This window comes from Juglans regia, chromosome 10 (assembly GCF_001411555.2).
Source record: "Juglans regia cultivar Chandler chromosome 10, Walnut 2.0, whole genome shotgun sequence".
Classification (NCBI taxonomy): Eukaryota; Viridiplantae; Streptophyta; class Magnoliopsida; order Fagales; family Juglandaceae; genus Juglans; species Juglans regia.
In genome coordinates this window covers 33129876-33144611 of record NC_049910.1, presented here as the reverse complement: position 1 = coordinate 33144611, position 14736 = coordinate 33129876, and the positions used below count along the sequence as shown (strand labels likewise).

The window sequence follows — 14736 nt, the reverse complement described above, 5'->3', positions numbered from 1 at the left end:
TCCAAAGCATGCAACTCCTCCTAAAGAGATTTTGTTTTTTTTGCAAATCTATATTCCCAAAAACTTCACTATTCCATTTCTTTAAGTCAGCCTTCAAAACTTTAAGTTTACCTACCAGTTTAAAACTAGGAGTTCTCATGAATTGATAAGAAGACCACCAACTTCTCACCTTATTAACAAATCCATCAGCTTCAAGCCACATGTTTTCGAATTTAAAATAACACCTACCCCTGTATACTACCACAGTCGAACAAGATGGGAAAGTGATCAGAGCAAACATGAGACAATCTCTTCTGACATAATTCCTGGTAATGAGTCTCCTAAGATCGAGAGACTAGAAATATATCCAGTCTTGACCACCCTCTACTATTGGACCAAGTAAATACTCTCCCAACCAATGGAAGATCCAAAAGATCCAAGTCAAAAATTAGCTATGAAAAGTCCTCCATAGCCGAAGACAAAGTGGATACTCCCGCCCTCTCACTGAGAAACCGAATTATGTTGAATCCCCACACATAAAACAAGCCAAATAACAAGTAATACAAACCCATCAATTCCTCCCACAAGAAACTTATATCCCTATCCACATTTGGCACATAAACTCTCACAATAGCTCACTATCACCCATACTCGATATCTTTAGAAGAACATGCCATAGAAAAATTTCCAATACATTCCTCCACTAACTTCACCACTCTCTTGTCCCACTTCAACAAAACACCTCCCGAAGCTCCAAAAGAAATTAAATAATTCCAACCCATAAAAGAACATCCCCACAAACTAGGCCTTAAATTGCTCTTCATACCCTTTACAAGATATTCCCACACCAGCCTATAAATCCTCCACTTTTTTTAGAACCCAATTCGAAGCTAATCTAGTTGCGGACTGAGGAGGAAGAGTACGTAAAGGAGTCGGACTGCCCATCTCTTCCTCAACACAATCTCCCTTAATTAACGCCATCTGTAAATTAGTTTCCATCGACACATCTTTAGAGGAACTAACCACCTGCAAACCACCAGAAAGCTCCTAAGGTGAAACTCCAGAATCTTCGTACCTCTTCAACCAACTCCTATTACTGAATCTCCTCAACTGATAGAATCTGCTTCAACAAACTTGTGATTGGTTCCATCAGATGAACACCATTAACCAAAGGGTCCAAAGAGACAAATGGATTAAAGATCCCTCTGTTCGACACTTCACAACCATCATATCTTTCAACGATCTCGCCATTTTCTACTGTCGTCAACATAATCAAGTCCACCAAAGGTCTTCGATGACTGTCGAACATTTCTACTCCAGTAAGGTGGAGAAAGAAGCCGTGGCCAATATTTTTTATACCAAAATCGGTACGACCCTTTACCCTCCACACCCGTTTAGGGCTTTTATCCAATCCCGGCCCAACCACTTCTTTTTTGCCTTCAAGTCTTCAGCTCCCTTATAGCCCACGCCAAAGCCCGACCTACTCCCCCTTCACATGGTTCAGCTTATCCATAGATTCATTATTGAGAATTTCTGGGCCCGAAAGGCCCAAGCCCATGCCCAACTCAACCCACTTCAGAATAAACTCAACTTTATTCTTCATATCCAATAACACTTTCTGCATGGCCTTAAAATACAACTCCTCCCCTTTCCCTGATAACTCCTTCTTGGAGAATTGAACATCCCCCTTAGAAATACGAATCACTTGCTGCTTTAACTTTGAAGACGGCTGCACCAACTTCCCACCAGCCCCCCACGCACCTCCCTACTAACCTCCATCCTCAGAGGCGACTTCATGAAAACCTCCACAAAAGAGCCCTTCCGTCTCGCTTCCACCTGAGAAGAAGAAGCTACCTTCTCCTGAGCTTTGTTCTTCTCGACCGTAACAGAGAAACACAAAATTACCTTTCTCTACCCTTCTCCAAACCTCCTTCATCCCTCACCCTTCAACCTTTCTGGCATCGCAATCAGACCTCACCTCTTATCATGCCCAAACTTTGACAACCTCAAAAATCGATTGTATCTATTATGGCACCTCTACACCACCAACACCTAATTCCCTTTTCTGCAAGTTCTAAATAACTCAGAAGATCCAACTGAGGGACCACAAGCCCCCACCGCCGATGCCAACCAATCCATTGCTACAACATCAATGGAAATAAATTTAACGACCCTACGACTGCTCTACGTGATTCTCTACCACCGATCATTTTCATGTTTCGACTCAAATATCTTTTGATCAATGAGAAACTTTCGGCACGACCCCATCGAAATGACCAAAACCACCACACACACTAACAAGAGCTAACAAACAGGAAAAATAAAACGAGCAAATTTACTCTGGAATAGATTAAATATTCATCCCGGCGAGAAGCGCCGGAAATGGAAGACGAAAGGAACCCAATCATTAAGGGTAAGACAAACTCTATGATAAGCATATCTCAGTATTTAAATTACCAAAAACTATTATTATTTAAATTACCAAAAACTATTATTCATCTTTTGAACAATTGTCCTTTCATCATTCCTCTGGGTTGACATCAAATAGTTAGCTTAATGGTGAGATTATAAAATAATGATTGTTAAAAAAATGAAGAATTACATTATTCTCTACCGCAGTAAGTAGCCTATTTAACCATATCTTGACTACTTCGGCAGTGTATAAATTGCTGGACAGCGCCTTAACTACATAAGCACCAGAGTTCTTGAAATTCTTAAAAGCTCATTGGAGAGATGTTGTACATTTAATGAAACTGCATGCTCTTGCATGGATGATCTTGATTGATGATGGCCGAAATAAGTTCATTTTTTTTTTTTTCGAAATAGATCTATAACAATAGGAAAAATCTAATTATAAGCGATTATGAGTACTAATATGCGTACTCATGCAATATGATTAGTCAGAAGGTAGATTTTATTGAAAACAATGCTAATTTAAATTTAGAATATGAAGGCAACAACATTAGTACGCAGATTGATATGCAAACTTGCTTGTATATAGCAAAACTCATAACAATATAGTAAGAAGTAAAACTAAACTAAACGGAGCTCCCAAATGGGTCTTAAATCTTCAACTTGTAACGACTGTGTATTATATATTTTTGTAACAAAAAAGTCTAGCAAAACAAGCATCCTCATCCATCTAGTACCCATCATGGTAATCATGATTTATACGTCCAATTTGAACCTACAACAAGTTTATGTGCATCGGCTTCTCATGCATGTCATAGACCATCAGAAACAAAGAGACATTAAAAAGTTCAGAACCACATTTAGTTCTTATTTACGGTGTTCAAGCTTGAAGAACCTGACAGTGAACAATGTGACTTTTCAGGCGGTTCCGGCCAGCAAGGCTGGACAAGAGATTTGTGACCAAAGTCTTGAACTGTCCTTTCCCCGCTATAGTTTCCCATAAATGTTCAGCCGCAGGATCCCTTGCATTTTCAGATTTTGAAACGTCCACCAGAGAAATGCTCATATTGTTTCTGATGATACACAGTTTGCCGTTAAGGGGAAGAAGAGCAGCTGCTTCCAAAGCCCGAGAATTCCCTAAATGCATTTTACTGTCAATATGCTTGCTCCAGGAATCAGTAGCTTCATCATAAACCCGAAGTTTACAGCCATCCTTGCAGTCCAAAGCATAAAGGTGCCCAATAAGGGAAGTACTTGGGTTCCTCCAGCCTGCCACCATTCCATCATAAACCGGGTGCCAGCTGTCAGTTTCTGGTTGATAGACCTCGCTCAGAACCTGTCGATGAGACCCGAGCCCTTTCAAGTACCACTTGCCCTCGTAGACAACCCCAATAAATGGAACCATTGCTGTGCTCATGTCCGAAATAAAGGACCACCGATTCTTGTTAGGATCATAGACTTCAGCTGATCTCAAGGATCGGTGCACACCGCCATTCTCTCCACCCGCTACATACAAGCAATTGTTTATGACACAAGATCCAAAAATATGTCGCCGGCGAAGCATATCTGGAGCACGGTGCCATTTATTAGTCCTGGCACTATAAAATATGACCCGTCTCATTGATCCCTTTAGCGGGTCTTTACCACCAAACAGGTAGAGGTGACACCCACTAAGGACAGCACAACCAAACCCAAGGGCTTCAGAATATTCCTTAGGGACCGGGGGGAGGGGCTGCCAAAGCTGATATATAGGATCAAAGGCATGCCATGATATTTTCCCGTCTCGGTCTCTTTTAATGACATATACCCATTCTTCTGCAATCCCAAGGCTTTTGCGAAGTGAGTAAAAGAAGTTGCCAGCCAAAAGACGATACCATCTTTTGCAGACCAGCCGGAGTTTCCTATGCTCAACCCTTGGGACCCGGATTAGGCAAGCAATAGCAAGATCATCAGGGAGTCCTGGGAGCAGAGGGGATTGATTTCGACTCCTGTCACCACGTGATGGCTTGCTTCTTGTTGGATGAATGGATGGTTTAATGTCAGGCTGAAGACAGAGCTTTGTCCCAGGAACAAATCTTTTGGCGCCAGCAACAGTTTTGAGGCCTGCATCTACCCTACATAAACAAGTTGTATCAACCTGCAAAGGTACGTGCGTACAATAATTAACTTTCTTGTCACCTACTTCGTTACACCAATGGAGGGTAAATTAACAAGTCTTGTATATAAGTGCTTAACAGAAGCATCTTTCTTTCCCTCTCTTTAAGGAAAAAGTAAATAAAAAATTATTGCAAAAATCAAACTATAAATAACTGTTTGAAGTAAGATTAATATGTATAACGAAAGAAAAGTAACAATACAATAAGTCGCACAGTAAATGCTAGTATGATATAATTTTTTTTATTAGTATGATATAAATAAAACTATAAAGAAATTTGAATCTTATTTAATGAGGCCATTAACAAGGCAACAACAGTCAACAGTTATTATACACAAGCCTCAAAGTTAAAGAACTGTATTACCAGATAACTCATCCACCGAAATAGATTTATTCACCAAACACCAAATGGAGCAGCATGACAAGAATTTGGAATAATATATAGGAATAGAGTTTAGCAAAGATGCCAATGAATTGAAATGGTTCCTATGGCTAGGGTCCTTGCCTTTAATGCCATGAAAGGAACTAAAGGACATATTGATTGTGAGGGTTTTACTTTTTTGTTTGCGTTTTCAACTTCAGGGTCTCTAGCATCTGCCAATTATAGAAGCCACGGACAACAAGCATCCTATATTTTTTATGCCCTGGCATAGACACGAGGGATGATGGCTGGCCATGGTGGTAAGGACTCTCTGGTTGCATTTAGAACCAATCCTCTAGACGATTTATACTGCTTTCTATTCCAAAAAAGAAAAAAACCCATTTTGGTTTACATGACATCACAAGTACATTTCCTGGAAGAGAATCTTTTATCAATCCCCTACAAGATACCCAAAGTTATTTCCTACAATCAAGAGTGAAGACGTACAAATGAAATACCTTCTCCTTATCCAGCTCTTTAGGGGAGATTTCAGTAGGGGTTCCACGGAAAAGAGAACAAATACCAAATAGATCTCGTACATCAAGTAACTGCACTCACAAAAGTGTGCATTGTCCAATTTCTATAAAGCATTTGAAACTCACGGTCGTCTCATTGTACATTATAGCTTTTCTAAGCACCTTAGCGACCAAATCAGATTATCAGAATTGAATTGGAACAAAATTCAACAACAGGAAACAACCAAGAAACGCAAACTTACACACAAGTATGAGAAAAGGGCAATTTCAAAGAGCATGAAATAAACAAAGGATTGCCCAACTCAGCAGTCGGTTCTATCACAAAAGAAACAAGTGACGTAAATTAGAGCAGAAAATGAGCACAGTAAAGGTTGACAACCAATTTACCAGAGGCGGTTGAATCATTCTGTCCATTTCTCGTCGTCCAAGGACTTGCCAACACCAGATTTGTCAAAACCCCACCTCCAAAATCAAGTAACTATCCTCCAATCACCATTTCCCACACAAACATGTAAATGCAACAAACGCACAACTGATCACAAAACCTAATGATCGCTGTCACTACAGGACCAAAACCTACCTTCAAAACATAAACACGAAGTCACTCTGATTATTCAGTAAAGTTACTTCGTAATATCCAAAACTGACATTTAGAATCAAACACCCATCTGAAGAAACTCACGGGCAGCTGAAAAATAGCCTAAGAATCACAAGCTCAATACGTTTGAAAGCAAAGACCAAACCAGAGTCAACCGAAGTTGACCAAAACACTAACCCAACTTCATTACCCCATTATCTCCAAATCCTATGTCCAAAATCAAAAAGCCATGTGCCGAAACCTCAGAAAGTCAGCTCCCATGGCCATCAGACAGAGAAATCAGAGAACTCAAGATCTTATCTTTTCAGAGAAAAACCCAAAGAAACCCAAATGCGAGACAGTAGAAAACTGGGGGCAAATGGAGCGCTGAAAGAAGGATTAGAGACCACTCGCACCATTAAAATCTTCAGTGGAGTTTCGGGCCCATCACTTCAACGGCACAACCTACCAAAGCAGAAGTGTGTGAAGAAAAAAGCAAACCCCTAGACCATTAAAGGAAGAGAGAAGGGGTACTTTAAATGATGACATTATGGTCGTTGTTTATTACCGGAGAAAATTAAAGACAAGATTCACACTTTAAATTGGAAGATTGCTGTGTCTAAGTTTTATGCGAGAAGAGAGAGAAAATTTTGGGTAAAAAAAATGGACTTTTCATTTACTTATTTATATTTTATTTTATTGTTTTAAACTTTCCTGCTCATGAAAAAGCAGATCATGAGCTAAAGAAATTAAGGTACTATATATGGCTCCACAGCCCACAAAATGGTTAATTGCAAAAGATTTTAATGAATGTGTTGACCCAACAAGTCTTTAGTGCCGAGATTGAAGTAAGAAAGAGAGTTTTTTTTTTTTTAATAATGCTTTTAATTATAAATTTTTATTAAAACAATTTATTATTAAAAATTTATTTTTTATTTGATATACATGTACTTAAAAGCACTTTTTTTTAGAGGGTACTTAAAAGCACTTTAAAACTAGTTATGGTGTTGTTTTTTTAAATGTAACACAGCTTTTCAACAAGCTTTATTAGTTTGGATATTGAGGTATTTTTAATTATTTTTAGGTATTTTAAAAATATATTATTATTATTTATTATTTATTTTTCATTACTATTTAATATTTAATTATTATTATTTTACTATTATTCATAAAATACTTGAAAATATCTTATTATTCAAATGCAATTTTGAAAAATTAGATTTTCAAATTTTTGTTTAGGTGCTTAAAAGCACTTTTTATAAATTTACTTTACTTTAAAAGAACTTTTAGACTATTAAAAAAACTTTTTAAGCCTTCAAACCTAAATCCAAACAAACTCTTTTAATATTTGATTGATTATCCATGAGGATTGTTTTTTTTTTTGGGTAGCTGTCAAAGTTGGGTCCTCTCATCTTTTGTTGATGATCAGAATGGGCCATGGACACTAAGATCTCCTTCTTTAGTTAAATAAGACCATTGTGTTTAGATTATGATAATCCAAGCCTTCTAATCTATACTTTTCCTTGTATATATTCCGTAATTTATTGCATTTTTCCATTCTTTGTTGATGGAAGGGGGTTTTGGGATAATAGGCTGAGTTTTATTTAAAACTAATCGAGCGAGGGAATGATAAGGGATATTTAACTAAAAATAATATATATATAATTTTTTAAATAAGTATTTTGAATATGGTAAATTTAAAAGAAAAATTCTATACACCATACTATCATCACATTATCATTCCACTATGTGATCTTACATAATGGGATGAGAATGTTGTATACAATATTACTCATTTGTGAACCTTTTTTTTTTTTTTTGCAATATCAAGTTAATCACGTCTTCATACATAGTTTCTGTTTTAAAATACATTAGTAACTTGATTACGTATATTATTTCCCATTTAGTAATCTTAGTTTTAAATATGAATAATTGTTTTAATCAGATGTATTATTTTTTTTCATTTAATGATAGTACGATTGGAGGGATCATATGGCTTCACAAGAGTAAGATTGCGTTTAGATGTTGTGCTGAACTCAATTCTTTATGAATAGTAACGAGTTGAGTAGTAGAGAGAGTTATGTAGAGCTCATCTAAATTAAGTTTAAAGTGTGTTTGGATGTTAAAATGAGTTTAATAATTTTTATGAGAAGTTGAAAAAGGTTGTGGATCTCACGTATAAATATGTATTAAGTTGAAAAAAATTGTGAATATCACATATAGAGATGTTTTGAGTTGAGATAAGTTTAATAATTTGAGAATTGAGTATTTAGATGTTTTAAAAAAATTAGATTAAACTCAATTGAATCTTGTAACCAAATGAAGTCAAAGGCTTATGCTTTGAAAATTATATAGCTCTGAATTTTGTGTATTAATTATAATTAAATTGGAATCTGAATTATTTAATCGTTAAAAAAGATGTTTTTTTTTTTAAAAAAAAAAAAAAGGAAAAGAAAAGTCACGTGACACAATTTTAATAAAGAATTTTGACGAAGGGATGCACAAAAAAGTCGTCCTAACTGGACAGACCTAAGTCCTAACCATCTGTCTGAACTCTTTTGTCTGATTGCAATATGATTTTGTAAGGATGACTACGAAGATGACACATATTCTTTTATATTCCCTCGCTAAGAAATAATTCGAAGCATGCAGGCCACTTCATATGATGCAATTGAAGAGGGGCCCACAATTGTTCTTCAAACCTTTTACCACAACCTACAAAAGTGTTAGGCAGATCGGCTAATAGAATATTTTGTCAATTAATCACCATTTCTTTTTTAATTTCAATAAGTAATAATTATATATAATTGGTCTCTACCTGAACTGCTTGACTGGCCTATATGAAAACGAATATCCCACCACATAAAAAAATAATAATAAAAAAAAAATTGTAATTTCAAGATTTATAAATTTTGACTCTTGTTGAAAAAAATAGATAAATCTAAAAGATATATAAAAAAATAATTTTTTTAATATTTTATTTTCATTTTTTTTATAAAAAGTGCACGAGACTTAAGTTCCGTTTAGATAGTGAGATGAAATGAGATAATTTTAGATGAAAATTAAAAATTGAATAAAATATTATTAGAATATTATTATTATTTTGTGATTTAAAAACGTTGAATTATTTATTATATTTTGTATGAGAATTTGAAAAAATTGTAATAATAAGACGAGATGCGATGAAACTATTTATGTATCCAAACGTGGCCTTAGATAGACTCTTGTGTGACCAAAATATGTATTGAATTGATTGATGTGTGGTTGTTGATCGGCTCAATTTGGATACAAGAGTGATCTCAACTTATCTCATCTAATCATTATAATTTTTTTAAATTTTCACATAAAATATAATAAATAATTCAATATTTTTAAATATCAAAATAATAATATTATTAAAAAATAATATTTTAACCATAATTTATTCAACTTTCAATTTTTATCTCAATTTATCTTATCTTTTATTACCATCCAAACCACTACTAATTTTGTTGATTGCTGTTTAACTTTCCTCTTGTTGCTGCAGAAGTTTTGGAGTACTTATTAACCCCATATGCACCCTTAAAAAGATGTATCTAAATTTAATGTTATCGTTTTTCTCTAGCATCGTCAATCTTTTTGCTTCTTTGTATTGAACAACTTATTATTATTATTATTATTATTATCTCTCTTGATAATAAATAATTAAAAAATTATTTGTAATTTTTCTCTTATCATCTAGTTATTCCAAATCACACTGTACGATAATAAATAACATTTTTTTTATTAGATAAATGTTAGATTTGCATCTCAATCAGTCACAATCACTTAATGCTCTACCTATTCAATGAAAGATACAATAATTCTATGCAAACCCGCAAATTATTATGAACACAGAGATTAAATTGATTCGTTTGCTTTTTCTTTTTGGAGGGAGATGTTTGAAAGATGTTTTTCTCAACTTCGGGGACAAGGCATGAAGAGGTCCTTGTGAAGATTATGAAAGTAATTGTAGTGGGGTTCACATTTACTTTCTTTTGCACACACTTGCATTGGTAAACCACGTAAATAAAGAAAAGTAATGGCAAACTTACATTAATTACATGATATATATTAATCGGAGATCTTCGCCCTCCGGTCTATCTTCAAATGAAAGTTCTATATACTACGTTCTTATCTTATTTTTATCCTATTGTGATAATGTGATGTTGTCCATAACTTTTAGATCAATTCTTATTTTTTTAAGAAAAAAGAGCTGATGATTAATGATCAATAACACGTCAACATAGTGGAATGAAAGTAAAATATCATGTAAATGCATGTGGAGAGCATTAATTGTTAGACCAAATCCTACTGGACATCCCGAAAATACAGCACATCTTCATGAGCCTCTCAAGACAGCAACTACAACTGGAAATCCCGAAATTACAGAGCACATTAATGAGCATTCCAGAAATGAAATGTCAACCGGATCAACGTGATATGATTCCTGTTTTACTCCTTGATCCTCTCTTGTAAACGTTACCATAGTTTCCTCCTGTAAATCTGTTAGTTTCCTTTCTTTGTTTTGTAGAGCTGTAACCTACATATTGACTCTTGTATTATTTAAATTGAATGAAGTGAATGAGAAAGGTGAGTTGGCCTTCTCTATTTGTATCTGCATTGATTTATTTCTTGAATGGTATCGAGCCTCTAAGGCTAACGCCCAAACAACAAAGATCCTACACAAACAACTTCCGCACACACCTAAAACTAGAATGACTTCTTCCCAAAATACTCCCCAATTTCTGAAATTGGATGGCCCCAATTACCTCACTTGGCGGATCCAATTTCTTGTATTCCTGAATAGTCATGACATGGTTGGTCTTGTTGATGGAACCAACCTTGCTCCAACCAAGACTCTCCCAGATAACACTCCAAATCTGGAGTACATACGCTGGTCCAAACAAGATAACAGCGTCCTTAGTTGGCTATATGCTTCTATTGTGGAAAAATTAGTTTCCACCGTTCTTAATTTGGAGACCTCGAAACAGGTCTGGGATTCTCTTCAAGCTCGGTTTTCTTCAACCTTGCGCTCTCACATTACCTTCCTCAAACGGCAACTTCAAACAATCTCGCAAGGCAATAAATCTTGCCTCTCTTACATAGAAGAAGCAAAACTCCTCTCAGATCAACTCGCAGCTGCAGGGAAACCAATCGAAGAACAAGATTTGATAACGTACCTCTTGAGTGGACTCAAACCAAATTTCATGCCTTTCGTAACTGCCTACACTTTTGCAACAAGGGATTAGGATCTTCCCATTGATGACTTTCAGACTGAGCTCCTCAACTTTGAGACATTAATGGAGGCGCCTCCTTCATCTGTTTCTGCTGAAACTCACTTGGCTTTTGCAGTGGCTCATCTGAAAGTTGGAGCCCTAAAGAAACCTGCAGGGCCCAGCTTATTAACTCAAGCCCGTCCCTCAAGTCGACCACCACATCATGCGGGCTCTTCCAATCACAGGCCCATTGCTGCACAAATAAATGATAACAGGCCCGTTTGTCAAATCTGTGAAAAAAAGGGCCACAAAGCTGTTGATTGTTATCACATATTTGACTTCACCTACCAAGGTCGACTACCACCAACAGATCTACCTGCAATGGCTGCTGAAGGCAACAACTCTTATGTTCAACAGGTGTGGTATGCCGATAGTGGGGCCAACGCCCACATTACTAGTAATATAGCAAATCTCACCACTTCGCAGCCCTATGAAGGAGGAGACACTATCACAGTTGGAAATGACTCAGGTTTGGTGATTAAAAATATAGGTACCTCATCTCTCAAAACAGCAAATTCAAATTTCAATCTCTCAAATGTCCTTCACTGTCCAAATGCGTCTTCCAATTTAATTTCCATCAATCGTTTTTGTTTAGATCATGATTGTTATTTTATTCTCACTAGAAGTGATTTTTCTGTGAAGGAGAACAACACGAGACGACTTCTACTCCAAGGGCAAGTTGAGAATGGACTCTATCCAATAGCAGACAATAAATCTCCTTCAAATAAAATCTCATGTTTTGTGGCTAATCTCGGCGTGTCCACCACTCTCAACATGTGGCATGATCGATTAGGCCACCCATCTCAAGCTGTTTTAAATCATTTGTTTCTTTCAAAATATTTAGATGTCTCAAATTCTAATAAAATTGATTTTTGTTCATCATGTCCTTTAGGGAAATAAAAACAATTACCTTTTAGTGACTCCACTCGTCAATCATCTCGGCCTTTAGCACTTATTCATTCAAATGTATGGACATCTCCTATGTATTCGGTAGGAGGAGCAAAATATTATGTTCTTTTTATTGATGATTTTTCTCACTTTACTTGGTTGTATCCCATTAAATCCAAACATGAGGTGTTTGCAATTTTCACCAAATTTAAAGCACTTGTGGAAAATGTTCTCTCTTGTAAAATTCAACAACTCTAAACTGATAATGGTGGGGAATTTCTTTCCATCTCTTTTAAATTTTTTTTACAAGAAAATGACATTTTCCATCGCTTAACTTGTCCTCACACATCTCAACAAAACGGGATCCCTGAGCGAAAACATCTTCATATTGTTGAGACCGGGTTGACTCCTCTAGCTCGATCTCATCTACCAAATACATATTGGGCTGATGCTTTTCTTACATCTGTTTATCTAATAAACCGACTGCCAACAAAAGTGTTAAACAACTTGACTCCATTCTTCATGCTTCATAAAAAAATTCCAAAATACTCTCATTTAAAAATATTTGGATCTGCATGTTTTTCCTTACTCAGACCATATGAAACACACAAACTCTCTTTTCGAAGTAAAGAATGCATTTTCATTGGCTATGCCAGCCAACAAAGAGGGTACAAGTGTCTTGACTATTTGTCTGGACGCGTTTACATATCCCGAAATGTGATTTTTCATGAAGAAAAACTTCCAGCCAAACAAGGAGTCATTTTCTCAAGTGCCTTGCCAAGTGAAGTCCCCTCAGGTACGTTTCTTCCAGAAACTTCATTTCCATTCATCTAGTCATCTGAAACCGACCCATCCGACCCCCAAGCTAACATTGAAACAAACCCTCACTTTCAATCTCAGCCCCTTTCTCCAAATCCGCAACCTGAAACCGCAGCCCCAACCCAGACCCAACTCGCCGACACAACACCCTCACAACTTGCATCCGTCCAAACCGAAAACAGAGTAACCCCACCATCACGAGTGACGACTCTCTCCATGATTGGCCACTCCAAACCCAAACAATTTTCAGACTTCACTGTGTACTCTACCCGCTACCCACTAACGGTACTCTCCACGATTGTCACCAAGCATGAACCTTCCACCTACGCACAAGCAATGACCTCTCCCGAGTGGCGTGCTGCGATGGGTTGTGAGTTTGATGCTTTAATGGTAAATAGAACTTGGTCCCTCTGTCTTCGTCCATCTGGTAAGCACATTGTTAGAAATAAATGGGTTTTTAAGGTTAAATGCCACTCTGATGGTAGTATTGAGTGCTATAAAGCGCGTCTCGTTGCAAAAGGATTTGATTAACAATATGGAATTGATTATGGGGAAACTTTTTCCGCAGTGGTGAAACACATCACAGTCTGATTGATTCTTGCCTTAGCAGTGTCTTTTAATTAGAATATTCGCCAAATCGATATTTTAAATGCCTTTTTGCATGGGTTGTTAAATGAAGAGGTTTTTACGGAGCAACCTAAAGGTTTCGTTGATGAGAATTACCCAGATCACGTCTGCAGGTTACACAAGTCACTATACGGCCTAAAACAAGCACCACGTGCTTGGTTTCGGCGTCTCACCCAATCCCTCTTGGAATATGGTTTCATTGAATCTAATGCTGATTATTCACTTTTTATCTATACCAATGATTCTGTGAAATTGTATGTGCTGATTTATGTGGATGATATACTTGTAACTGGTTCAAGCAAGCCTGCCATTGATTCCTTTATTTTGTCCCTCAAAGAGTCATTCGTTGTTAAAGATTTGGGTGAGCTAAGTTTCTTCCTAGGTGTCCAGGCAACCTGTGACCAACATGGTCTACACCTTCGTCAAGCACGATACATCACGGACTTACTTGAAAGCACCAAAATGGGAGGTGCTAAACCTCTTAATTGTCCGACAACATCTGGTTCAAAACTCTCATCTGAAGAGGGTCCTCCCTTATTGGATCCGACAGAGTATCGCCGTGTCATTGGCGCCCTTCAATATTGTACAATATCATGACCTGATATTGCATATGTTGTAAATCAATTATGCCAGTTCATGCACAATCTCCGTGAGCCTCATTGGATTGCTGCCAAATGTGTGCTTCGGTATCTAAAAGATACAATTGATTATGGTCTTCATTTTTCCTCCGGTGATATTAAGCTAAATGCTTATTGTGATTCCGACTGGGCGGGTAATCCGGATGACCGACGAAGTACAACTGGTTATGGAATATTTCTTGGACCAAATCTCGTTACTTGGACAACAAAGAAACAACCCATCGTCTCCAAAAGTAGCACTGAAGCCGAGTATCGCAGCATAGCCATTGCCACTGTTGACCTATACTGGCTAAGAATGCTGCTAAAAGAACTTGCCATTCAACTTCCATCTACTCCGACAATTTGGTGCGATAATATTGGTGCCATTGCTTTGGCCTCCAATCCGGTCTTTCATGCTAGAACAAAGCACGTCGAAGTAGATTACCACTTCATCTGAGAAAAAGTCCT

The 14736-nt window shown here is 36.8% G+C and overlaps 1 protein-coding gene across 1 annotated transcript; it reads right to left on the bottom strand.

The window, feature by feature from the left end:
- Nucleotides 1-3024: 3024 nt before the first annotated feature.
- LOC109019940 (F-box/kelch-repeat protein At1g55270-like) lies at nucleotides 3025-6619 on the bottom strand. Its single transcript, XM_019002332.2, has 2 exons — nucleotides 5831-6619; nucleotides 3025-4528 (listed from the first exon to the last, which is right to left on the bottom strand). The coding sequence occupies exons 1-2, from the start codon at nucleotides 5855-5857 to the stop codon at nucleotides 3272-3274; spliced, it is 1284 nt and encodes a 427-aa protein (XP_018857877.1). The 5' UTR covers nucleotides 5858-6619; the 3' UTR covers nucleotides 3025-3271.
- Between the last annotated feature and the right edge of the window lie 8117 nt (nucleotides 6620-14736).